At 46.3% G+C, this 24,509-nt stretch overlaps 2 protein-coding genes and 1 long non-coding RNA gene across 6 annotated transcripts in view; 2 read left to right on the top strand and 1 right to left on the bottom strand.

Annotated features, from left to right (window-relative positions):
• Positions 1–10,750, top strand: part of ST3GAL2 (ST3 beta-galactoside alpha-2,3-sialyltransferase 2) — a 48,982-nt gene extending 38,232 nt beyond the window's left edge. Inside the window, exons 4-7 of the mRNA XM_036088053.2 lie at positions 2,217–2,396; positions 5,912–5,957; positions 6,259–6,378; positions 7,187–10,750. Coding sequence (XP_035943946.1) covers positions 2,217–2,396; positions 5,912–5,957; positions 6,259–6,378; positions 7,187–7,360 — 520 coding nt within the window. The 3' untranslated portion in view covers positions 7,361–10,750. The remainder of the gene's footprint in view (positions 1–2,216; positions 2,397–5,911; positions 5,958–6,258; positions 6,379–7,186) is intronic.
• Positions 10,751–10,981: 231 nt separating this feature from the next.
• On the top strand, positions 10,982–21,755 carry LOC144380250 (uncharacterized). 3 transcript variants are annotated; one of them, XR_013444231.1, is made up of 4 exons: positions 10,982–11,819; positions 12,839–12,871; positions 17,420–17,582; positions 18,158–21,755. It is a non-coding gene; the product is annotated as an uncharacterized LOC144380250 (long non-coding RNA). The 3 variants fall into 3 exon arrangements; XR_013444230.1 differs by having other exon boundaries at positions 10,982–12,871; XR_013444229.1 differs by lacking the exons at positions 10,982–11,819; positions 12,839–12,871 and having other exon boundaries at positions 12,895–17,582.
• Positions 20,596–24,509, bottom strand: part of DDX19A (DEAD-box helicase 19A) — a 22,804-nt gene continuing 18,890 nt past the window's right edge. For both annotated transcript variants that reach the window (XM_036088065.2, XM_036088066.2), the window contains 3 exons: positions 22,845–23,007; positions 22,174–22,365; positions 20,596–21,756 (listed from right to left, as the gene is read on the bottom strand). In XM_036088065.2, coding sequence (XP_035943958.1) covers positions 21,695–21,756; positions 22,174–22,365; positions 22,845–23,007 — 417 coding nt within the window. In that variant the 3' untranslated portion in view covers positions 20,596–21,694. The remainder of the gene's footprint in view (positions 21,757–22,173; positions 22,366–22,844; positions 23,008–24,509) is intronic.

Genomic DNA, 24,509 nt, shown 5'->3' with positions numbered 1-24,509 from the left:
GAGGTGGAGGCAGCGACAGTGCCTGACAGGTTTCAGAAGGGACTGTGTCAGAACTGTGGCTGCAGATGCAGGGGAAAAGGCAGATGGGGACAGGTGGGTGTCTTCAGAGGCCAACCTGGGGCACTTGCAGTCCTTTGATCTGTGGGACCAGTTTGGCCTCTCCATGTCAGGTGACATGAGGTTTGTTTCTTAGGTACTCACCAAAGTGAACCTTGACCCCAAGTCCTGCCCAGTCCAGGCCCCAGCCAACTTGAGTGTCACCCACCCAAGTCTTCCGCCTCCTGCCCCTTACGTACCCCAGGCAGCTGAGAAACACTGTCCCTGTTAAGGCTTTCTCTCCAAACTGCTCTGTTCCTCAAAGACCCCAGGGCTGATGTGGCAGAAGACAAATCCAGACTGAAGCTATGGTGACCTCAGGACACACTAGTGCTGTGTGCACAGCTATAAGAGCCCCAGCCAACGGTTATTAATACATGGGAAAAGATACTTCTAGGCTCTTCTAAGAGACAATATCTCTGAACTCTAAAGACCAGGAGAACAGAGGGGCACCCAGACAGGAGGTAAAGGGGCAGTTAACCTAAAGAAATGGAGGCCAGAGGACAGTTGGTCCTATAGGGAAGATTCTAGGCTTCTGCTTGAACCAGACTAGAACGGAAGTGGCCAAGAACAAAGATTCACCCTCTAGTTCCAAATCAGGCCACTTTCAGGCTTTATGGCTTCCCAGCCCCAAACAGCCTCCAGTCCCTGAAGGGAAGGGAAGCAGAGAGGTAGGAGGTCAGCAATATGACCAGCAGTGGTGGGGCATCCTGGACATGCTCTCACTGCGTCGTGCCATCAATGGGAGCCCCAGGAGGTCTTCACCAAGCCCAGCTAGTGGTGCCAGCCACTGTAAGGACACGTAATGTTCATACTGGTTTCACAGAATAGGCATAAAAAGCAGAGAAAACACATGGAGGCTTTGCTCCCTCTCTCCCAGGTCCCTTTGTCCCCATTGGAAGGCAAGGTTATGGTCACCTCCCTGGGTAGTCATGATTCTGCAAGGTGGTCCACTCAAGACAGGAATGTTCTCATAAACAGTCACAGCAGAAAAGACCGACACGTTTGTGTTCAAAGCTGGATCACCTGCTTTGAAGATGTTCACCAAAAGAGGGAGCCTTGATTTTATTGATCCTACGTTTTGCACCCGTTGAAAGGAAGTAGAAGCCTTCTCGGCTTGTTATGCCCAGGAGGGTAGCAAGACCGCTCTGGGTTTCTGAGTTCTTCCATGGCAGCACGGGAGAGACAGAGCCACACTGCACATCACCAGGGGACAGCCGAGGTGGGTGCTGTCAGAACTTGGAGCATCCCTCTTGGCCTTGGAACGGAAAGGTAGATAAGAAGCTGAAGTACAGGGACAGAGGGGCTGGGGCTGGTGGCGTGAGGCTGCCGTCTGGCCCAGGAGCTTAGGGAATGCTTCAGCTTCTTACCGTGCTTCCAGTGTCTTTTAGGAAAGAGGACAGAACAGCCAGGTAAGGTTGAAGCTGTAGAAGTCTGTTCTTTTCTTTAAAAAAAAAAAAAGCCTAAGAGTAATATGTGCTGGTTATTGGGGGGAAAAAAACCCCAGAAATGTATACACTGAAAGGTGAAGTATCCCTCCCCATCCCACCCAAGAGTAAACTTTGTTACCAATTTTAATACTATATACAAAAATATGTTTTCCTTTCTCTCTCTGCCTCCTTTTTCTGTCTGTTTTTACAAAAAATGGATTCACGCTATCTAGTTTTAAGTTTTCCTTTTGTGTCTTGTTAATTCCCTCCTGCAGCACATAGCAGTATTCAAAAGATATACATTAAAAGGAAAGCAGTGGGACAGATACCTCACACCACCTGGATTTTTTCACTGGGCTTATTTCTTACCGGCCCATGTAAATCTGCTTCATTCATTCTCGTGGCTCTGTGGTATTCCATATGTGAGTGTGCCAAAATGTACTGACCACTTCTTTATTGTTAAATTGATTCTCCTTTTCACGACTGTAAAAAAATAATGCAGTGAATATCTTTGTACACATGTCTTTGCAGACTCAGGCAACCATTTCTGTAGGATATCTAGAAATGGAATTGCTAGGTCAAAGTGTACGCCCGTTTACATTTTTGATGGCTGGCACCAAACTGTCCTCTAAAAATCTTGCACCGGTTTCCATGGTGGCTTCTTCTCATGTCCCCCTCTTGTCCCTGCAGGATGAATCAGGCGCCAACCGTGGGCTTTGAGCAGGATGTTGGCAGCCGAACCACCCACCATTTCATGTACCCAGAGAGTGCCAAGAACCTGCCCGCCAACGTCAGCTTCGTGTTGGTGCCCTTCAAAGCCCTGGACCTACTATGGATTGCCAGCGCTTTGTCCACAGGGCAGATCCGATTGTAAGTCACTCTGCTGACTGGGAGGGGAATATGGGCGACAGGAGCATTTTGAGAGGACTCTTCCCAGGGATTGGCTCTTAGAATTCTTTTAACTGAATATTTTGACTAAGAGGGGCTGGTGAAGAGGGAGGCCATCGTAGGGAGGGCCCAAAATGGTGGGTTAGCTGAGGCCACAGCCTGTTCAGTGTCGCTTCCTGCATAGTGACAGCCAGCATACTGGTGGTAGAAAGGGGAGGAAAGGTTTTGGTGTCCTTTCCAGGAGGTGGCTCCTGACTGTGGGACCTCTGCCTTCTGAGAGTTTTCTTTAGAGGCAGTTGCTAGGAACCTTGGGAAATTCAATTGCCAAGTATTTTTCTTTCTTTCTTTTTTTTTTTAATTGAAGTATAGTTGGCTCACATATTAGTTTCATCACCAAGTGTTTTTTTTTTAAATGTTTTATTTATTTATTCATGAGAGTCAGAGAGAGAGGCAGAGGCAGAGGGAGAAGCAGGCTCCCTGCCTAGCAGGGAGCCCGATGAGGGACTCAATCCCAGGACCCTGGGATCATGACCTGAGCCGAAGGCAGACGCTTAACCATCTGAGCCACCCGGGCACCCCTCATCACCAAGTATTTTTTTTAACACTTTATTGAGATATAATTCACATGCTATACAATTCACACATTTAAAGTATACAAGTCAGGGCTCCTGGGTGGCTCAGTCGTTAAGCGTCTGCCTTCGGCTCAGGTCATGATCCCAGGGTCCTGGGATCGAGTCCCACATCAGGGTCCCTGCCCGGCAGGAAGCCTGTTTCTCCCTCTCCCACTCCCCCTGCTTGTGTTCCTGCTCTTGCTGTCTCTGTCTCTGTCAAATAAATAAATAAAATCTTTAAAAAAAATAAATAAATGAAGTATACAAGTCAGTGGCTTTTATTGAATACAGTGCTGTGTCACCATCAGAATTTATTTTAGATCTCTTTCATCTTCTTAAAGATGAAGATTAAAGATCTAAAGATACCTCTGGGGGCGCCTGGGTGGCTCAGATGGTTAAGCATCTGCCTTCAGCTCAAGTCATGATCCCAGGGTCCTGGGATTGAGCCCTGCATCGGGCTCCTGGCTCAGCAGGGAGCCTGCTTCTCCTTCTCCCTCTTCCTCTCCCCCTGCTCATGCTCTCTCTCTCTCTATATCTCAAATGAATAATAATAAAAAAAAAAGATACCTCTGTATCCCTTAGCCATCACCCTCACTCCCTCCATCCCCACCCTCCAGCCCTAGGCAACAACCACTAACCCACTGTCTCACTCTGTGTGTGTGTGTGTGTGTGTGTGAAAATGTATATAACATATGGGGCACTTGGCTGGCTCAGTCAGTGGAGCATGTGACTCTTGATCTCGGGGTCATGAGTTCAAGCTCCATGTTGGATGTAGAGGTTACTTAAAAAAGCAAAAATAAGGGCGCCTGGGTGGCTCAGTTGGTTAAGCGACTGCCTTCGGCTCAGGTCATGATCCTGGAGTCTCCGGATCGAGTCCCGCATCGGGCTCCCTGCTCAGCAGGGAGTCTGCTTCTCCCTCTGACCCTCCCCCCTCTCATGTGCTCTCTCTCGCTCTCTCAAATAAATAAATAAAATCTTTAAAAAAAAAAAAAAAAAAGCAAAAATAAGTAAAAATTAACTTTCTCAGGCCACTGCCCACATCCTCCACCAAAAATATAAATAAGCCAAAAAACTGTATATAACATAAAATGTATTTAACCACACAGTTCTGTAGCATTAAGTACATTTACTTTGTTGTGCAAACATCACCCTATCCATCTTCAGAACTTCTTCACAATTTCAGATGGAAATTGTACCCATTAAATAATAATTCCCTATCTCCCTCACTCCCTAGGCCACTGATAACCACTAGTCTTTCTGTCTCTATGGTCTGACTGTTATAAGTACTTCATGTAAGTGGAATCATAGTGTTTGTCCTTTTGTGTCTGGCTTATTTCACTTAGCATAATGTTTTCAGGGTTTATCCATGTTGTAGCATGTACAGGATTTCATTCCTTTTAAAAGCTGGATAATATTCCATTATATGGATATATCATATTTTATTTATCCATTCACCCATCAGTGGACAGTTAGGCTGTTTCACCTTTTGCCTGCTGTCACCACATTTTTTTAATCTTTTTAAGAAAGATTTATTTATTAGCAAGAGAGAGCACAAGTGGGAGGGGCAGAGGGAGAGGAAGAGAGAAACTCAAGCAGACTCTGAGCTGAATGAGAACCTGACACAGGGCTCAATCTCATGATCCTGAGATCACAACCTGAGCTGAAACTGAGAGTCAGGCACTTAACCAACTGCACCACCCAGACGCCCCCGCCATCACATTTTTTTTTTAAATATTTTATTTGTGGGGCGCCTGGGTGGCTCAGTCATTGGGTGTGTGCCTTCAGCTCGGGTCGTGATCGCAGGGTCCTGGGATCGAGTTCCGCATCGGGCTCCCTGCTTGGTGGGAAGCCTGCTTCTCCCTCTCCCACTCTCCCTGCTTGTGTTCCCTCTCTCTCTGTCTCTCTCGCTGTTAAAAAATAAATAAAATCTTAAAAAAAAAAAATAGATTGTTTGAGAGAGACAGAGCATGAGCAGTGGCAGAATGGGGGGGGGTGGGGCACAAGCAGACTCCCTGCCGAACACAGAGCCTGATATGGGGCTGGATCCCAGGACTCTGAGATCATGACCAGAGTCAGGGTCAGACACTCAACCAGCTGAGCCACCCAGGCGCCACGCCACATCTTTTTCTTTCTTTCTTTCTTTATTTATTTATTTTTAAAGATTTTATTTATTTATTTGACACAGAGAGAGAAAGCACAAGTAAGCAGAGAGGCAGGCAGAGAGAGAGGGAGAAGCAGGCTCTCCACTGAGCAGGGAGCCAGACGTGGGGCTCGATCCCAGGACCCTGGGATCATGACCTGAGCCGAAGGCAGCCGCTTAACCAACTGAGCCACCCAGGCGCCCCACCACATCTTTTTTTAAACACAGAAATATAGGTTACAGTTTCTTAAGACATTATCTTATGTTTGGGAGACATAAGGGCTAAAATAAGTGCTGTTGAATTTAAGTCCCATAATACTTAGAAAAAGAGTGTAGATTATAGGTGCCATGGCTGGCTAATAGGGAAGGAGGGATTTGTGCCAAATGTGAGGATAGTATCGAGAGGGTCATCATGGGCAGAAGACACAGACATAGTGGGTGTGAAATGATTGGCTAAATCAAGTGGGGAGTTCACAGATGAGTGTTGTGGAAAGAAAAGTTGGGGTTAGATAATGGAAGGCCCCAGTGTTTGTCTAAAACACATCCTCATTTTCTCCTGAAGGACATAGGTAGCCTCTGAAGGTTTCTTAGCAAGGTATTGCAGTGATGTGCTATGGAAGCAGTTCGGAGGCAGGGGATCTGTTGTAAGGTTGTCATCACTTAAGCCTGTGAGGGAAGAAAGGCATCTCTGGGCCTTTCTAGATCCCAGGGCCATCTAAATGGTTTTTTTTTCTTTCTACTTGAAGCACCTATGCGCCAGTGAAGTCCTTCCTTCGAGTGGACAAAGAAAAGGTAAGCTCCCTCCTCCTCCCCCTTCTTCATCCCCATGTCATTGGAAACAGTGCAGACTTGACTCATGGTGTGCCCAGTCCAGTGGCTCAGGTGTCCCCCAGTGACCTTCCAGAACCTTCAGAGTATCCCCTCCCCCATCTGCTGGTATGCCTGACCCCCTCAGAGGTCATAGGAACCAGGGAACATGGATGAACAGGTCTGCTGGCAAGCATGGAGGAACTGGCAGAAGCTTCTCAGAGACTGACCTGAGTCTCCAGGCCCCCAAAGCCCCTCATGTGTCTGTTCCCTTTTCTCCTCCCAGGTTCAGATCTATAACCCAGCCTTCTTCAAGTACATCCACGACCGGTGGACAGAGCATCACGGGCGGTACCCTTCCACAGGGATGCTGGTGCTCTTCTTTGCCCTGCATGTGTGTGATGAGGTGGGTAGCCCAGTGTTAGGGGTAAAATAGGGATACCCATGGAGCAGAGGGAGTCAGCCCTTCTTAGGACTTAGCAGAGCAAGAGGAATGCGTTTTTGTAGGCAGAAACCAAGTGGCTCTGATTTCCCCCATTTCTAGGCTGTAAAGTATACATCTTCATTTCCCAAAGTCCCTTAACGTTCATGACTTTGCAAATCTGAAATCACTTCAAAGTTAAATTTATTTAAAAAGGAAATAGACTCCTAACACCATAATTGGTTATTACTTGCCATAAAAAAAAAAGTAATCAAAAATATAAATAGAAAGGAAACAATGTAGTTAAGTTCCAGCGGGTGGTCTTCTCCCACAGCGGTGGGCGGCGCTAAGCCTGCTGTGTGTGTGCTCGAGGGGCCGCTTCTCAGTAGCGAGCGGGCGGCTGTGCCGTGCTGGGCAGGCTCACGCCCAGCACCCCTACTTCTGCCAGTAAATTCAGTGTGTGGACCTGGAATACTGAAAGTATTCCATTACAAAACGACAACAACAGCCTCAAAACCAAAACCAAAAAGGGACGTTAGCAAGGGTTGAGAGCTGTCCTGGCCCTAGACTGAGGCGTCCTGCTGCAGGGAGACGGGCGGAAGAACCGGGAGTAGCGGTCTTCCCCGGGGAGTGTCCTCAGCTCCTGGCCTGGGTGTCCCGTCTTCCCGGTGCCTCCCGAGCTCTGCGAACCGGCTGCCGTCGGGTCGCCGCGGCCCCGTTGTCCTAGCCCACCAACGACCCGAGGCTCTCCCGGTCCCCGACGCGGGGTGACGTGCGCCGCCCTCCCCTGCAGGTGAACGTGTACGGGTTCGGGGCCGACAGCCGGGGCAACTGGCACCACTACTGGGAGAATAACCGGTACGCGGGCGAGTTCCGGAAGACGGGAGTGCACGACGCCGACTTCGAGGCCCACATCATCGACATGCTGGCCAAGGCCAGCAAGATCGAGGTCTACCGAGGCAACTGAGCCCAGCCTCGCCGCGACCCTTCCGGCCCAGCCGCGAGGCGGCGGCGCGCGCTCCCAGCCGCGACTCCGGGCCAGCCCGAGGGTGGCGGCCTCGGCGAGGGCCCCGGCCTCGGCGAGGGCGCGGCGCCCCGTTAGGCGTCTCCAGGCCTTGGGAGCGACGCCAGGCCGCGGTCTGGACCAATCATGCTGCAAGTCCAGCGAGCGCCGGCTGTCCCCCGCCAATCAAGAGACTCTGGGGGCTGGCCCGGGCCTGGTACCCAATCAGCGCTGCAGTCGGAGCGGAGACTCTTTCTCCCAACCAATCATGCGACTCAAGGAGAACTTCCGGCGCCGGGCCCCGTCTCCTCCAATCAATGGCCTTCGGAGGCGGGCCGGCGGCCGCTGAATCCCCACTCCCCTATGCTTTGGGTAGGATTTTCTTTCATGCTTTTTAAGGAGTAGTGTGGTTGGTTCCGCCCTCAGTGAAGTACTTTCCTCAGGCTCTGCAGGAGGAGTGTCAGTCGCCTGTCGGCCTTACTCGGCCGGGGGCACCGAGGAGGAAACGGTGGGGAAGGTGCGGGGCAGCGGCGGCTGGGCTTTCCTTTGCCGGGGCGGGGCGGGGGGGGTCCCTCGTGACCTCGGGGTGGGCGGAGGGGCGTTGGCCGTTCGTTTGTGGTGGTCTAGGGGAGATAAGGTGGTTTCCAGGGAGCGCGCTTTCATCCCAGGGGAAAAGCTAGAGCCCTCTCAAACCTCTTCAGGCCTCAAGAGAATTTTGGACCCCATATTTCCTTTACGTGTCAGGCCCAGATGGGTGAGTGTAAACCCACCAAAGAAATGCAGTGACGTGTGGGTCCCCTCATCCTCTCTTCTCCCCATCCCCACCTTTGGCCACCCTATGGAATGGCCTTTCTGACCAGGGCATTGAGCATCTCACCAGAAAACTAGAACTGTATTCAGCCCCTTGCTAGGGGGCGGAATTCGCCCAGGGCTTAACTCTGGAACAGGTGTAAGGAACAAGGCAGGGGACAAGGAAGCCCCGTCACTTGAGATGTAAGGTGCTTCTCACTCTCGTGTACTCTCGGCCCCTTACTGTTCACGCACAACTTTTTTTAGTGTTTCCCCCTTGGCCCTGGGCCTCCTCACCAGCCTATTTGTCCTGGGGGGGAAAAAAAAAATCAAAACTTGCCCTGGGATGGGGCGGGGGCGGGGGCAGTGCTGCTTCTCCACCCCCTACCCCCACTCGCGCGTCTTTGGCCGGCTCTAGGGAGAGAAAGCAACACGTGGGAAAGAAGCCTGGAGATGGGGAGCCCAGCTGCCTGGTGCATGCACCTTTTTCCTTCACCCATCACCCCAAAGAGGAGTAGGAAACCTCTTGCTTGGGGGTGAAATTTGCTTTGGTCTCCTAATTTAATTAACTTGAGGTTACCAGGGATGGCTGACCAACAAAGATTCTTTTAAAATTCTAAGCTGGCCATGCAAATAGCTGGGATCCTAGCTGGGGAGGAGTAGACTTGCCCACCTGCATGCCTCCTCTCCTGCCCATGCATCCCCTCCCCCATGCTCACTTCCTACCTCCTCGCTCTAACCCATTTTCCATTTCCAGCTCTAGAAGGGCAGGGATGCTAACAGGGGTTACAACTGGAAGTTACTTGCATGACTGAACCCAGCTTAAGTCCCTAGAGGAAGCTGCTGATGGTATTCTCACCCTTTGAGGTTGAGGAAGTTTCGGAGGGGGGGAAGGGCTTCTGTGAAGCTTCCAAACCACTAATAGGATCCCCCTTCCCAACAGTGAGGTACACAAATACCACCCTTTATCTTAGTGAGTTGATACCACCAAGCAGCCTCCTGGCCATTGGTGTAGTTCCTGCAGCTGGCTGGGGGAACAGTAACGCAGGGGAGTATATTAGAGGAGGATTGGGGCAGGGCAGTGGGCACGCCGAAAGTTAATATATTGAGAACTTAGTTTGAGTCTGTTCCTTCCCAATTCCAAAAGTAGGAGTAAAGAGTGGGGGTGGATTTGGGGGGGCCTATAGTGGAATGCCTCTCTCAGGGTCTCCCCCACCATTTTAGAAAGTCAAGGCACCAGCCATTCTTGCCAGTCTCATCTCAGTGCTTCCTGAAGAGGCTGTTCGGAGTGTTTAGAAGATGAAAAAACAATGCAATTATGCCAAACAGTATTGAGCAGAATAATTTATTTCCTTTTGTTCCTTTTTCTTCTTTTTGTTTTGTTTTGTTTAAAACATTAATAAATCCCCTTTCTGGAAGAGGTAGGTCCCAGCATCCAGCCCAGATCTCCTTTTCTGCAATAGTTATTTAAACAAATGTTTTTTATTTTCTTCCCTTTCTCTCTCTTTCTGAATTAAAAAGAACAAAAAAACTATATAGTCACTTGTCTATTCTGAAATGGGTCTGATCGTGGAAAGAAGGCATATCTGTCACTGGGGGGCTGTCACTGAGTAATGACTAAGAACATCGGGTGGAATGTATGAAGGAGGAAGAGAATGACTCCCAGACACCCGCCCCTTCTACACGAGGCCTCCCAACCCAGGACTACCAGAGGTGCCCTCTGAAATGGTGGTTATTCACCGCTGTCTTTTGGGGCATCTGAGTGGATCAGCAGGGCAGGGGCCCCATAGCATGTACACCCAGCAGGCACCAGGATGGGGCTTTTCCTCTACATTTCCAGGTTCTGCGGATGCTGTAGGTGTGGGTTGGCAGGAAATCGACAGAATGGTAGGAGCCAGTGCCACAGGCATCTGAGGCACCTCCTCATACCCTTTCCTTGGACCATCTGGGCCCCTTCAGCCTACTTCCATCATGCTAGGTAATGCCACTGAACATCCAGTTTTATAGTTCAGTGGATCAAATAATACAGATCTCACAACGGATAGCTTAGAGTCTAAAGTCACTTGGTGTCCTGGAATTCAGTTTGTGCCAATGCCCAAGAGCAAGCCAGGGGTTGCTTTTCAGATGGAGAATACTTTTTGGTGGAGGGGGGTATTGGTCTTTTTCAAAAACCCTAGAACTTGGGGCTATAATTCTCTTATTTGGAGTTTTCAGAGACTCCATACATCTTCGCCTACCACAGATGCTCTAATAGCTTTTGGTTGGCTGAGTCCTAAGGCCTGGTGGCAGGACAGTGCACACATAGCCTGGGCTGCTGAGAACCGTTTCCTGTCTGGATCCCACTCAGCTGCCTTACAGGTCACTGTAATTGGTTGAAGCAGAACTCCTAAAAACTGTACCTGTTGGCTCCGGAATCAAGAGTCCCACCAAATTGTGTATCCTTTTTTTTTTTTCCATGTTGGCCAAGAACTGTGTTGCTTTGATCCCATAAAGATACCACATCTGGAACCACAGTTTAGCAGTACCATTTGATTGCATTTGTAATAAACTACTATCAATTTCTTATTTTTTTTTAAAGATTTTATTTATTTGAGAGAGAGAGAGTGAGAGAGAGCGAGCCCAAGAGGGGGTAGGGTCAGAGGGAGAAGCAGACTCTCTGCTGAGCAGGGAGCCCGACGTGGGACTCGATTCCAGGACTCCGGGATCATGACCTGAGCTGAAGGCAGTCGCTTAACCAACTGAGCCACCCAGGCGCCCAAACTACTATCAATTTCTAAGACTCAAGATGGTGAGTAAATGGGATGAGGAAGAAATCATCCACCCCTGTATAACTCAAGTTTGATGGCAGCACCAATCTACAGATCCTGCCAGAGTGTGGGTTTTTTGTTTGTTTGTTTGACTTTTGACTTACTATCTTGGAGGTAGTTCCAGGGACTTCTGTTTGGCCCATACTTCATAATCACCCTCATTCCATGGGTTAGGTTACCAATATGGGGATTTTGCTTGGTAGTAAATGTCTCTCTTTCCTTTTGGGACTGAGGAAATTACAGGCATGACTAATATTTTTGCACTTTGCAGATAGGGGTTTTTTGGTGGTGGTGTTTTTTACAAATTGAAGATTTGTGGCAAGCAAGTCTGTCCGTGCCATTTTTCCAACAGTGTTTGCTCACTTTGTGTCTCTGTGTCACATTTTGGCAATTCTCACAGTATTTCAAACTTTTTCATTTATTTGGTATAGTAATCAGTGATCAATTATTATAGCTTGCTGAAACCTCGGAAGATGGTTAGCATTTTTTAGCAATAAAGTATTTTTAGTTAAGGTATATAACATTTTTATACATAGTACTATTGCACACTTAATAAACTATAGTATAGTGTAAGCATAACATATTCACTAAGAAACCAAAAAATTCTTCAGGCTTGCTTTATTGTGCTATTCACTTTATTGCTGTGGTCTGGAACCCAACCTGCAATATTTCAGAAGTATGCCTGTGCCCATTTTTTTTTTTTTAAGGTAGGCTCCACACCCAGCATGGAGCCCAGTGTGGGGCTTGAACTCATGACCAGGAGATCGAGACCTGAGCTGAGATCAAGGGTCAGATGCTTAACCTGCTGAGCCACCCAGGCACCCCAAGTATGCTTGTACCTAAAATGGGTCTGTGATCTCCTTGAATCCACCAAGTCCATTAAATGGACTTGGATCAGAGCTCCATCTGTCATTTGCCATAATAAGCCTCTCAGTGGTGGACAACTTTGGTATTCAGATGTCAGAGCTAGTATCTGATAACTCCCGAAGCTCTGGGTATTTCCCTTTCCCTAGTGCGCTGTCACTCGGAAAATGGGTCCCTCTGGAAAGGCTTGGGGAAGATTTATTCTACACACCTGAGCTATGTCAGTCACTCCTCAAAGGACCCTGGGATCCCCTTGAAAAAGAGGTTCCATGTGTGACCTGAATTAGGTCCGGGAACTGGGTGAGAAGCTGTGAATCCCCATCACTGTGACTCAGTTTTCTCAGTGCTCCTCGAATTTGTCCTCCCATGCACATTAAGCAGAACCTTAGTAGGCTGCCCAGCATCTATGTCATTTCTAGAGACCCTAATGGTCCATTAACTTGTCCCAAATCCTTGTAGGTCAAAACTCCAGTCCCCATCCTGTGGTTGTGTTGTGGTAAATGTGCCTCCCATCTCAAGCAGTTAGGCACTGCTTAGGCATGTCTTTCTGGCCTTTATCATGTTGGGATCACATTACTCTATGACTTACACATGACAGCCACCACAGAGTTCCTCAAAGATGTTGGTGTACCAATCACTAAATGAATTTTTTAAATTAAATTTTTAAACTATTTTTGTCGTGGAATATAATACATATGCAGAAAAGAGCATAAAGAGCATAAAGATAAATGTGCAAAAATAGATCATGAATTATTATTTTTTAAAAGCTCCATAATGGAAATTTATTTGGCAAAGCAAAGATAGGATAATATTATTTATAATAAATATATTTATAGATATATAGATAGATTTCTGTGGTAAAGGAAAAGCAATTCCCACTGCCATTTGGTTATTGAAATGGACTAAAGAAAAGGAGAAAAGAGGTGGTTGAGCATGTTATATGGAAGAATTAGAAAAAGTAGAATGTTGTTTATTTTTCCAGGTTCATGGAGATATAACCGACATATAACATTGTGTAAGTATGTAAGGTATACACCATAGTGCTTTTATATGTGTATATATTACAAAATGATTACCAGAATAAGGTTAGTTAACCATTTTATATAGCTAAAATTTTTCGTGTGTGTGGTGAGAACTTTTAAAATCTACTCTTAGCAATTTTCAGACATACAATATTGTCAGCTATAGTCACCATACTGTACATTACATCCCCACAACTTATTTATCTTATAACTAGAAGTTTGTAGCTTTTGACCCCCTTCACCCCCACCCCCACCCCCATACCCAGCAACCATCAATCTGCTGTTTCTTTTTTTTTTTTTTTTTAAAGATTTTATTTATTTTATTGAAAGAGAGAGAGCACAAGAGGGGGGAAGCGGGTGAGGGAGAAGCAGACTCCCCGCCGAGCAGGGAGCCCGATGCGGGACTCGATCCCGGGACTCCAGGATCATGACCTGAGCCGAAGGCAGTCGCTTAACCAACTGAGCCACCCAGGCGCCCCAATCTGCTGTTTCTATGAGTTTGTTTTCTTAAGATTCCACCTATTAAAAAAAAAAAACAAAACCCACCCAAAGTGAGATCATACACTATTTCTCTGTCTTATTTCACTTAGCATAATGCCTTCAGGTTCCATCATTACAAATGGCACAATTTCCTTTTTTATGACTAAATGATACTCTACTGTATATACCCATACCCACACACCACAACACATTTTCTTTATCCATTGATGGACATTTCGGTTGTTTCCATGTCTTGGCTATTGTAAATAGTGCTGCATTGAACATGAAGGTGGAGATATCTCTTTGAGACCGTGACTTCATTTCCTTCAGATAAATACCCAGAAATAGAATTATTGAGTTATAGAATAGTTTTTTTTTTTAAGATTTTATTTATTTATTTGAGAGAGTGAGAGAGCACGAAATAGGGGAGGGTCAGAGGGAGAAGCAGACTCCCTCCTGAGCGGGGGACCCCCCTCAACCCCCATGCCTACATTCCTGGATCATGATCTGAGCCTCCTGGATCATGATCTGAGCGGAAGGCAGTCACTTAACCAACTGAGCCACCCAGGCGCCCTATAGAATAGTTCTTTATTCACATGCAAAAGAATGAAACTCGATCCCTGTCTTCTATCACTCATGAAAATTAAGTCCAAATAGATTAAGGACTTAAATGTAAGACCTGAAACCATAAAACTCCTAGAAGAAAACATAGGGAAAAAGCTCCTTGACATTGATCTTGGCAATGATTTTATGGATATGATACTGAAAGCACAAGCAACAAAAGCACATCAAACTACAAAGCTTCTGCACAGCAACCCCCCCACCCAAAACAAAACAACAACAAGAAATCTGCAAGATGAAAAGGCAACCTCCAGAATGTAAGAAAATATTTGCAAACCACATATCTGATAAGGGGCTAATAACCAAAATATATAAGGAATGCCTACAACTCGATAGTAAATAGAGATAGATGATAGATAGATAGATAGATAGATAGATAGATAGATAGATAGATAAATAGATAGATAGACTATTTAAAAAGTGGGCAGAGGATCTGAATAGACATTTTTCCAAAGAAGATGTTCACATGGCTAACAGGTATATAAAAAGGTGTTCAACATGGGGCACCTGGGTGGCTCAGTCGGTTGAGCGGCCGATTCTTGGTTTCGGCTCAGGTCATGATCTCAGGGTTGTGAGATAGAGTCCCGCATCGGGCTCCATGCTCAGTGGGGAGTCAGCTTGAGATTCTCTCTCTCCTTCTCCCTCTGGCCCTCCTCTCTCTCTGTGTGTCTCTCCCTCTCTCAAATAAATAAATAGATGAATAAATCTTTAAAAAAAAGGTGCTCAACACCACTAATCCTCAGGGAAATGCAAATCAAAACCACAATGAGTTATCACTTCACACCTGTTAGGGTGGCTGTTATCAAAAAGATGAGAGAGGGACGCCTGGGTGGCTTGGTCGGTTAAGCGTGCAACTCTTGGTTTCAGCTCAGGTCATGATCTCATGGGTCGTGAGATTGAGCCCGGCATCTGTGTCAGTCAGGCTCCCCACTCAGCGGGGAGTCAGCTTGGAGATTCTCTCCCTCTGCCCCGCCCCCAAAATAAATAAATAAATCTGAAAAAAAAAAAAAAAAAAACGAGAGAGAAGTGCTGGTAAGGATGAGGAGGAAAGGGAGCCCTCTTGGTGGGAATGTCAATGGGTGCAGCCAGTATGGAAAACTGTGGAGCTCCTTAACCGAGTTATGTTCCAATGAATGCTCCTAGCTGCCACCCAAGCTGTGGGAGTAGTCCAGACTCCATCTTCCCTGCCAAGCACAAACCCCTTCTTTCCTCTGAGGGTGACCACTACCCTGATGTTCCCATGGTCACTTGAGTATTTCTGGGTACTCTACTCTGTTTCATAAGCCTGGTTGCCTAGACCTGAGTCCATATGAAAATGTGGTTAACAATAAAGATGGTGTCTCGAATCACTTAGGAAAAGAGGGAGGTTTAAATAAATTTTATTGGGACAACTAGATAACCATTTGGAAAAGATAAAATTGCATCCATACCTTAAACCATTCACCAAAATGCCAAGTGAATCAGAACTAAATGTAAAAAATAAAACCCAGAAGTGGTAGCTCTTTGATATATTCAGACAGATTATATATATAAATATATATATATCTCAGCTTTGTAGCTGGTTTTTGGATTGGGATTTTTTTTTCATGCTCTATATAGTACCCTGTATTGCTAAAAATGGGAGCTTTTTCATCCTGTTTGTATGTTCCAAACATTTTGTTAAATTCCTTTTCTACTGATTAATTGCCCCCATTTGTCCATGGGAGTTGATCCCTTTTTCATTTCTTCCTTGTAGGTTACAGGGGTTGTGGGAAGGAAAGTTCGGTATGTGTGATGTTTACTCATGTACTTAGTAGACACCTTTTCCTTCCTTGGCTTCCCTCTGTCTCCACAGAGTAGGTTTATTGTGGTTGCTTATTGAACAACTCTCTGGCTTTTTAAATAATTGGGAATTGAAGATTGTTTTCTCTTCTGAAATAATGGATCAAGAAACTGCTTGGGAACTTTGTGTACATGGATGGGGTTTACTGCTATTCGGGTTGGCATTAGGGTGGCTGGACAGGGAACCAGCCATTCCATGGCATGGAGGGGTAAGGATGAGCTAGGTTATGTTACAGTAACAAACACCCTGAAACTCCTAGTGGCTCAAAACAGCAATGTTTATTTCTCACTCAAGCCACATTTCCACCCCAGGGCTCTCTGCTTATCATGGTCACTGAAGGACCCAGACTGGTAGTGGTACCATCTGTGATGGATCTGGGGAAGGGAAGGAAGGGGTTAAAGGTTTTTCCCATCACAGGAACAGCTGCAGGCTGCCATTCAGCAGGCGAGGAGCTGCTTCCTGTGACATGTTTGGCCAGGTTAGGAAACATCTTTCCTTGCCAGGTGAGGGAAAAGATCAGATCCTAAGCCTGTATTTTTAAAAATTAAAATATTCTTTTCTTAGTGTGATTTTAGAATCAGTGCCCCTTCTCGCTACCCTTCCAGAAAAATCACAGCTTCTGCAGCAAGTCTATGCCTGGGTGACAACTAACCCACAAAATTGCAAGAAGATGCCCCCTCCCCTCACTCTTGCTGAACCATGGGTATCAGGACCAGCCTGTTCCTCTAAGAATATAGAATTAACACCTTTCATCTAACAACTGTTTCTGTTCTGGAGAATAATACAGGCTCTTTCTGGCAGTTTGGCTTCTCTCCAGGGAGAGGGCTTGGTGAGGTAGAGCGAACATATGGTGTCGACAATCAGAGGGATCTGGGTTTAATCCTCTCTTTGCTATACTCTGCTAACTTCATCTTTTTTTTTTACATTAAAAATATAATATTCATTACAAAAATAATTCAAACAATTCATAAATATATAAAGTACAACATGGAAGGTCTTCCTGCAATATCTCATTTGTATTTATAACTTGTCATAAAATGGGTAAAGGGAATCATAGAAGGAAACCTGCCCCCTTTGGACCACTTTTCTTGTCTCCCAGGCTTTGTCTCCACAGCTCTTCCGTGAAACCTGTTTCCATGAACCACCACACTGAAGATCATTCAGGGGAAGTTCTCAGCTTTCTTTGCTATGAAGGATGACTAAACTTTTAAGACTTGAGCATACCTAAAAAACTTTTTAAATATCAAAGTCACCTTAACCAAGTGATCAAAATTAACATCACCAGTGTATACTTATGTAAATACATGATTGGATAAACTAATAAATGGGAAAGAGACAAATCTCCCACATAGAAAAATTCCAAATAATTTATGTAACTACTCTGCCCTCAAGGAGTGGGGAGCATGGCTCCCCACACCTTAGATGTGTGTAGTGACTTCCTTTCAAAGAGGAAGGTATGGAAAGGGAGAAAGTAATATTACAGTGGAAAAACCTGACAAACACTACCTCTTGCCAGGTCATGACTGATGTCATGTTGATTGTATGTGCCTTTGGTATGATGTGATGAAAATGAAAATTTACCTCTGTTGGTCTTTATTTTTATTTATTTATTTGAAAGAGAAGGGAGGCAGAGAGAGAGAGGGAGAGATATCCTCAGACTCCCCGCAGAGCCTGGAGCCCGACGGGATACGGTGCTAGACGAAGGGCTCCATCCCAGGACACTGAGATCATGACCTGAGTCAAAACCAAGAACTGGATGCCCAAATGACGGAGTCACCCAGGTGCCCCGATTTATTTTTTAAGGGTTTTATTTTTAAGTAATCCCTACATCCAACATGGGGCTCGAACTCAGGCACCCCTGTGGTCTTCCTTTAGACTTCCATGTTAGACTTTAAAGTAAGAAATAGGTTGTTGTTGTTTTTAAGTAAGCTCCACTCGGTGATTAACATAACATAATAAAATAAAATTTAAAAAAAAGAAAAAAAAAAAAGTAAGCTCCACTCTGAGCGTGGAGCCCAACTCAGGGCTCGAACTCACAACTGTGAGATCAAGACCTGAGCTGAGATCAAAAGTTGGATGCTCAACTGACTGAGCCACCCAGGTGCCCTAAGAAATATTCATTATATGAATCTACTGAAATTTGGATTGTTTTTATTCTTGTCTTTAAAATGAGAATATAATTAGGATTTATTTAAGGTTTTATATTTAAGTAATCTCTACACCCAACATGGGGCTTGAACTCATGATCCTGAGACCAAGAGTCATGTAGTCCACTGACTGAGCCAGCCAGGCACCCTCAAGAGTATAATTAGGATTTTATTTTGTTTTATTTTTTAAAAGATTTTATTTATTTCAGAGAGAGAGAGCAAACAAGAGAGCACAAAGGGGGGAGCAGCAGAGAGAGAAGCAGACTCCCCACTGAGCACAGAGCCCGACGCGGGGCTCGATCCCAGGACCCCAGGATCATGACCTGAGCCGAAGGCAGACACAACCAACTGAACCACCCAGGTGCCCCTAATTAGGATTTTAATCTAGGATTCCCATTTGACTTTATCTCAATGACTGCCTTCCTCTTTTCTAAAATTTCTAATAATGTTTAGTTTTGTTTTATGCTGGTGAATTGTCTAAAAACAGAACCCTGATTGGTAGTTTGCTGACTTCGGTGGTAAACACTCCCAGCACCCGTGACTTAACAGCCAGCCTGTGTTGAGTTTCAGCATGCCACTGCTTTTGTCTAAATCTACTCAATAGTTTTGTGCTCTTTTCTAGTGAAATGCATTTTTTTTCTTTAAACATTCAAACATACTTAAAGCCTTTTATCAGGCCATTCCATAAAAGTAGTTTTATCTGGGGTGAATTTGATCTTGTTTGCACTCTTTCTTAGCATAGATTTCTTCCCCCTGACAATCCACAGGTGGGTTTAGCAGTTGGCTCCATCCAGCTCCTGCCCTTTTGACTTTTATTCTAGAACCAGGTCTGCTGACATTCAGTAATCTGGGGATATCACAGAACAAGCAGAGTCAACAGGATTGTGTCAACTGCCTGTTCTAAGAGGGGGTGGGTGGTCCAAGTCCTTCCATCGCCTTCATGGGTCTGGGTCTTAATAAAAGTCTCCCAGCAAACCAGCGTGCAGGTCAAGTTCCAGTCCAGCTCCCTCCCAGCAGCACGCCTGGCTTTGGTTCCGGTCTTGTATGCGGTGCTTCCAGTGTCCTCTACTCCACAGGACCCAACAGCCGGTAGCTACTCTGTTTCTGGACCGGAGCCCAGCAAGCTTTTGGCTTCAGCCCTGCCTCAGCACTTGGCATTTTTACCCCATTGCTGGTCCACAGAAACATCCACCTTGTTTTTGGGTCAGGCGGGTGTTTCTGGTTTTTACCTTTCCTGTATCACTGTTGTTTTGGGGACAAAGTGGGTATCACTGAATTGGAATGCTAGTGCCCCACCTGGCCTCCTCCATCTCCTCCCCTTGCCCTGTCTCCCTTGAGTACTTCTTCTCCCCTCTTCTTGTCCCCCATCTCTCTGCAATCTGGCTCCCCTTCTTGCCCACCTTTCTTCTCCAAACCCCTCTCCCACCTTGAGCTTGCATCCACCCCTCACACGCTTGCAGGCACTCTCTTGCACCTGGCCACACCTGCGGGGACACCCAGCCTTTCATTCACTCACATCCGTTCCCAATGGACCCTTTGTATCCTCACTCCCTGGGGGGCATGGACTCCAGCCCACACCCACAGCTCTGCCACCCACTCACTCTTGACACAACCATAATAATCACTTGCAGCAAGTAAGCAGGGAAAAACATTTAAAGATCTACAAGAATTTAGATAATTTACTCCCCAAGAATTGCCACTACAGGAAACATGAATAATTAATTTATAATACTGGAATGAGTACAGGATAAATTGGGGTTTATGACACTGGGATGAGGAAAACTTTTCTAGCCATGACATAAATCCAGATTTCTTAAAAATGAAATCCGAGTAACATTAAAATTAAACTTTCGTGTAATGTTATGAAAAATGAATTTGTAAAGACAAACTAGGAAAACATCCACCACTTAAGATAAAGTCTAATTTCCTTAAAATAGTGGTGGCTTAAAATCATTAAGGACTGATAATCCAATAGTAAAATGATGAGGCAAGAATGGGCAGCACCCTGAAAGACAAAATACAAATATCCAATAAACTGAAAATTTGCCAACGCTCACTAAATACAAAATGCAATGATGCCATTTATTTTTTGCTACTCAAACTGGCAAATTTGTAAAAATTGATAATATAGAGGATTGGCAAGCAGGAAAGAAAATAGGTATTTTTGTGTCACTATAATAATGTAAATTGGTAAAAACTTTTTGGCAGGGTAAACTGGGAACGGATTAAAATCATAAAGGTCTCCACTGTCTGACCCAGCGCCTGTACCTCCAGGAATAGATCCTACAGCGACTTTCACAGGGCAGAGGTGAGTGAGGCTGCGCGCTGTGGCACCATGCCCACCTTCCATGCCTGTCGCTAGAGGGGCCATGAACTAAATGCTGGGGCAGCTAATGCTAGAGCAATGCCATTGCCAAGAGTGAGGTGGGCCTGTGTGCAGGACATGTCACATGTCCAAGATACGCTGCTAAGTAAAGAGGCAGGGTGCACAAAAGCCTGAATAGAATATTACCGTTTTTGTAAAAAAAGTGGATATGTAAACAGAAGGAAATATATCAAATGTTCACCAAAATGCTAATGGTGATTCTAGAGAGGTGGGGATAGAGAGCACTTGCACCTTATATATGTATATATACATACACACACACCTTTTTAATGAGCATATATTAGTCTAATTAGCAGAAAAATACAAATAAAAATGAATCATGATTAGTAAAGCCTTTCATAATTACTTTAAAATTTCTGAACATAATGATGGGTATAGCTCAGATTTATCTGTCCTTATTCATATAGATGACCTCTGAATTAAAGTAACCAACAGGTCCACTATTACAGATAAAGAGCACTATCGGAGTTTTCACTTGGTCATAACTTCCTTTCCAAACTCTGCTGATTGCCTCCAGGCATAGTGGGACACCCCATGGATAAGAACCCATTCACGTGGCCAGGTGTGTCAGAAACTCACCCAGTGTCTCCCGGCCGCCATGACTGACTCCCAGTGCCTGAGCAAACACAGAACTGCAGGAACAGGAAGGCCCAGATTCTCAAAGGATTCATCTACCCTTGCCAGACCAATCCCTCTGAAGATGCACTGACTTCCATGTTTCTCTCTAAATCGGAGGTTTACAAAAGTACCCAAGATGCTCACCCAGAGAGAAACAGGGACATCCTCTGGCACAGAGAACAGAGGTAAAAGGGATCAGCTGGAACATCTCTGGATTTAGGAGAAGGAAGATGGCCCCAAGGGCAGGAGACATTGGTGGCAGGTCTCCGGTCAGGGACCGAGAAGGGGGAGAGCTCAAGGGTCTCTCTGCTGCTGCTCCCCACATTCCATCCGTGCAGTGGGGCTCACACGCCTGTGCTGTGAAGCCTCTCCCACACTCTACATCTACCATTTCTGCAGGGGCTGGAGGTTGGTCCTATCATCCCAGCAACAAAACAAGCAGGGGATCCTAGGCTCAGCGATTATCCATAGCGACCAGATTATTATAAAGATGGGGAAAAACCATGGCTTAAGGGTGGGAGCAGGGGAGGACTACATTTTCCGAAATGCAAAATTTTCCTTCTACCTTCCCCCATCAGTTGCACAATTTTTGTCTAGTCCAAACGTAATTTAAAATGAGGTAGGTAGTTTCTCTCTCCTCTGCCTTTGTCTTTGTGGGACTGTCGAGGCCTGTGCCGTGAAAGCACCGGTCTCCCGTGCAGGCGGAGTGCCGGGGGTGGGCACTGGCGACTGGTGGAGCGTCTCAGTTGGCTATCTTCTCAATCTCGTCCAAATCATCCGTGTCCAATCTTTCTATTTTCTTATCTGGGGAGAAAAATGAGAATTCGGAGAGAAATCAACGCGGGGCTCCCATGGAGACACACACCTAGGGAAGGGACAGCACGGCAGGGAGAGAGGAAACACACAGGGTTCTGCCCGGCCTAGGAACAGGGCCATGCCTCTGGCCACAGCCATCTTTCCCTTGACCCCAAAGACTCCCGGTGCCTGAGCGAGGGACAGCCCTAGGCCCTTCGGCCTGGCCAGGGGGGCACTGTCATTCGAGTCCCTGGCCCTGAAAACTCGCCAGGTGTGCTCTTTGAGACTTCCACACTGTAGGAAAGGAGGGGACTGTTACAGGGACACAGGCTTCTCTCGGGGCCACAGGAGAACCCGCCCTTCCCCCCTCCTTTGGACTCCCCCTGTGAGGAAGGGCCCTGGCAGGGGCCACTCCCAGCCACTCACTAAAATGCTCCTGGATTCTGTTGAGGATGTTCATGCTGTGCTTGCTGTCAACCATGTTCACTGCCAGGCCCCTCTTGCCAAAGCGGCCCGTGCGCCCGATCCGGTGCAGGTAGGTCTCGTTGTCCGGGTTCCCATCCTTGTCCACGGGGAGGTCAAAGTTGATGACGACAGAAACCTGTTCAACATCAATACCTGCATGAAAGACAGGTGGAGAGGAGTCAGGACGGGAGACGAAAACCACCGCCGCCAACCAAGCGAGGCTGACACGCACCAGCTTCAGGTGGAAGGACGAGTCTGGGGCAGGCCGGCCCTGGGATTCGGGGACGGGGGCACGCAGCAGAACCCAGAGGGAAAAACAGAACTTGGGCAGGTGCTAACAAAATTACACTGCCAGTGAGCGAGCCTCTGCTAGACACCAGTACCTGGAGATGCGGCCAGAACCTCAGTGGGGGCCCCAGAGAGAGCAGGCACTGTCCTGAACCAGTGAGACGCTGGTCCGTGTCCTTCCAGCATCGGGGCCCCTGGCTTCTGTGACAGTTCTTATCTGCCGGGGGAATCCAGTCTCTCCAGCACCAACCCCACGTGGACTCCCTCAAACCAGCGGAGTGCCCTGTACAGGACGACTTCCCTGGCGACCCGGGGCCTGGCGGACAGACGCATTCCCTGCTCACCGCGGGCACACACGTTGGTGGTCACCAGCACCTTCTCTTTGCCCTCTCGGAAGCGCTCGATCACCGCAGCCCTCTGCTCCACCATCATTTCGCCACTCAGCAGGGCCACCTGGTGGCCTTCTTTTGAGAGCTCTGCTGCCAGCCAGCTCGCTGTTTTGCGGGTCTGGAGAGAAGGAAACATTTGAGAAATGAAGGTATCTGAAGAGGGTTTTTTTTTTTTTTAACGTTTTATTTATTTATTTGACAGAGAGCATGAGCAGGGGGAGCAGCAGGCAGAGGGAGAGGCAGGCTCCTCGAGGAGCAAGGAGGCTGATGTGGGGCTCGATCCCAGGACCCCGGGATCATGACCTGAGCTGAAGGCAGTTGCCCAACCAACTGAGTCACCCAGGCGCCCCTGAAGAGAGTAGTTTTGATCTGGAAGACTCTACCTGAAACTTAGTAGCTGAGGATTAAAATTCCTAAAATTGTTAACGTGATATGTTGTGACAGGAAATAACACTGTCACCTGGATATTATCTCACAGAAATATTTAACCTGAATATAATCATGAGGGGGAGAAATGAGAGAAATTCTCAAGACTGCGTACTAGCTTAGACTCTTCAAGATGTTTATGTCATGAAAGGTGGGGAAACTGGTCCAGGTTAAAGGAGTCTGGAGAGACATGACAACTAAGTGCAACAATCTCTGACTGGCTCTTAGGCTTAACACCACCAGGCAGAAGCAATAAAGAACATTTTTGGTACAAGTGGGGAAAATGGAATATGGATGGACTAGACAAGGGATAATATTATTATGTCACTGTTAAAGGAGTGACAGTGGCGTTGGGCTTCTGTAGGAGCACGTCTCATTCTTGGGAAGTACTTAAGTGTGAACTGTCCTGATGTCTACAACTAACTTTAAAATACTTCATCAAGGGCGCCTGGGTGGCTCAGATGGTTAAGCATCTGCCTTTGGCTCGGGTCATGATCTCAGGGTCCTGGGATCGAGCCCCGCATCGGGCTCCCTGCTTGGCGGGGAGCTTGCTTCTCCCTCTCCCTCTACTGTTCCCCCTGCTTGTGCTCTCTCGCTCTGTCAAATAAATAAATAAAATCTTTAAAAAAAAAAAAAAAAAGTTTTCAATTACAAGTCTTCCAATAATAGAGTAAGAATTGTCTCATTCTAGTATCCCTTAACATTTCTGAAGTGTTCTTCAAGTATCTTAAATATTTATCCCTGATTTTTTTTTTTGCTATTATCAGTGGAAACCTAGCCTTCCTTTTTGGTTTTTTTTTTGGCACAAACACAGTAAGTTTTTTATTGTTAATCTACTATGTTGTTGTATGCAGAATAAAAAGTACAGGGACTGATCTGTTTGTGCATTCTCACTTCACATTCTTGAATTATAAGTAAGTGAACAAATGATCAGTTACTAACCTTCTATTTTTTAAGTATTTGCCGTTTGAGACTGGAAAACAACTTATATTAATTTTGTAACCAGCTGTCTTGTTTAGTTTCTTATTTTTCCTACAAATATCAGTTGATTCTCTCGGGTTTTCTAATATCGTATCACCTACAAATAATAGGGGCTCTATTTTTTTTTTTGTAATATATCAGTTTTTCTTTTTCTTTTTTTTTCCCCAAGATTTTATTTATTTATTTGACAGAGAGCGATAGAGCACAGGCAGG

This window comes from Halichoerus grypus, chromosome 15 (genome assembly GCF_964656455.1).
Source record: "Halichoerus grypus chromosome 15, mHalGry1.hap1.1, whole genome shotgun sequence".
In the NCBI taxonomy this organism is placed as follows: domain Eukaryota; kingdom Metazoa; phylum Chordata; class Mammalia; order Carnivora; family Phocidae; genus Halichoerus; species Halichoerus grypus.
The sequence above is the reverse complement of the archived record's forward strand: the minus strand, read 5'-3'. Positions and strand labels throughout refer to the sequence as shown.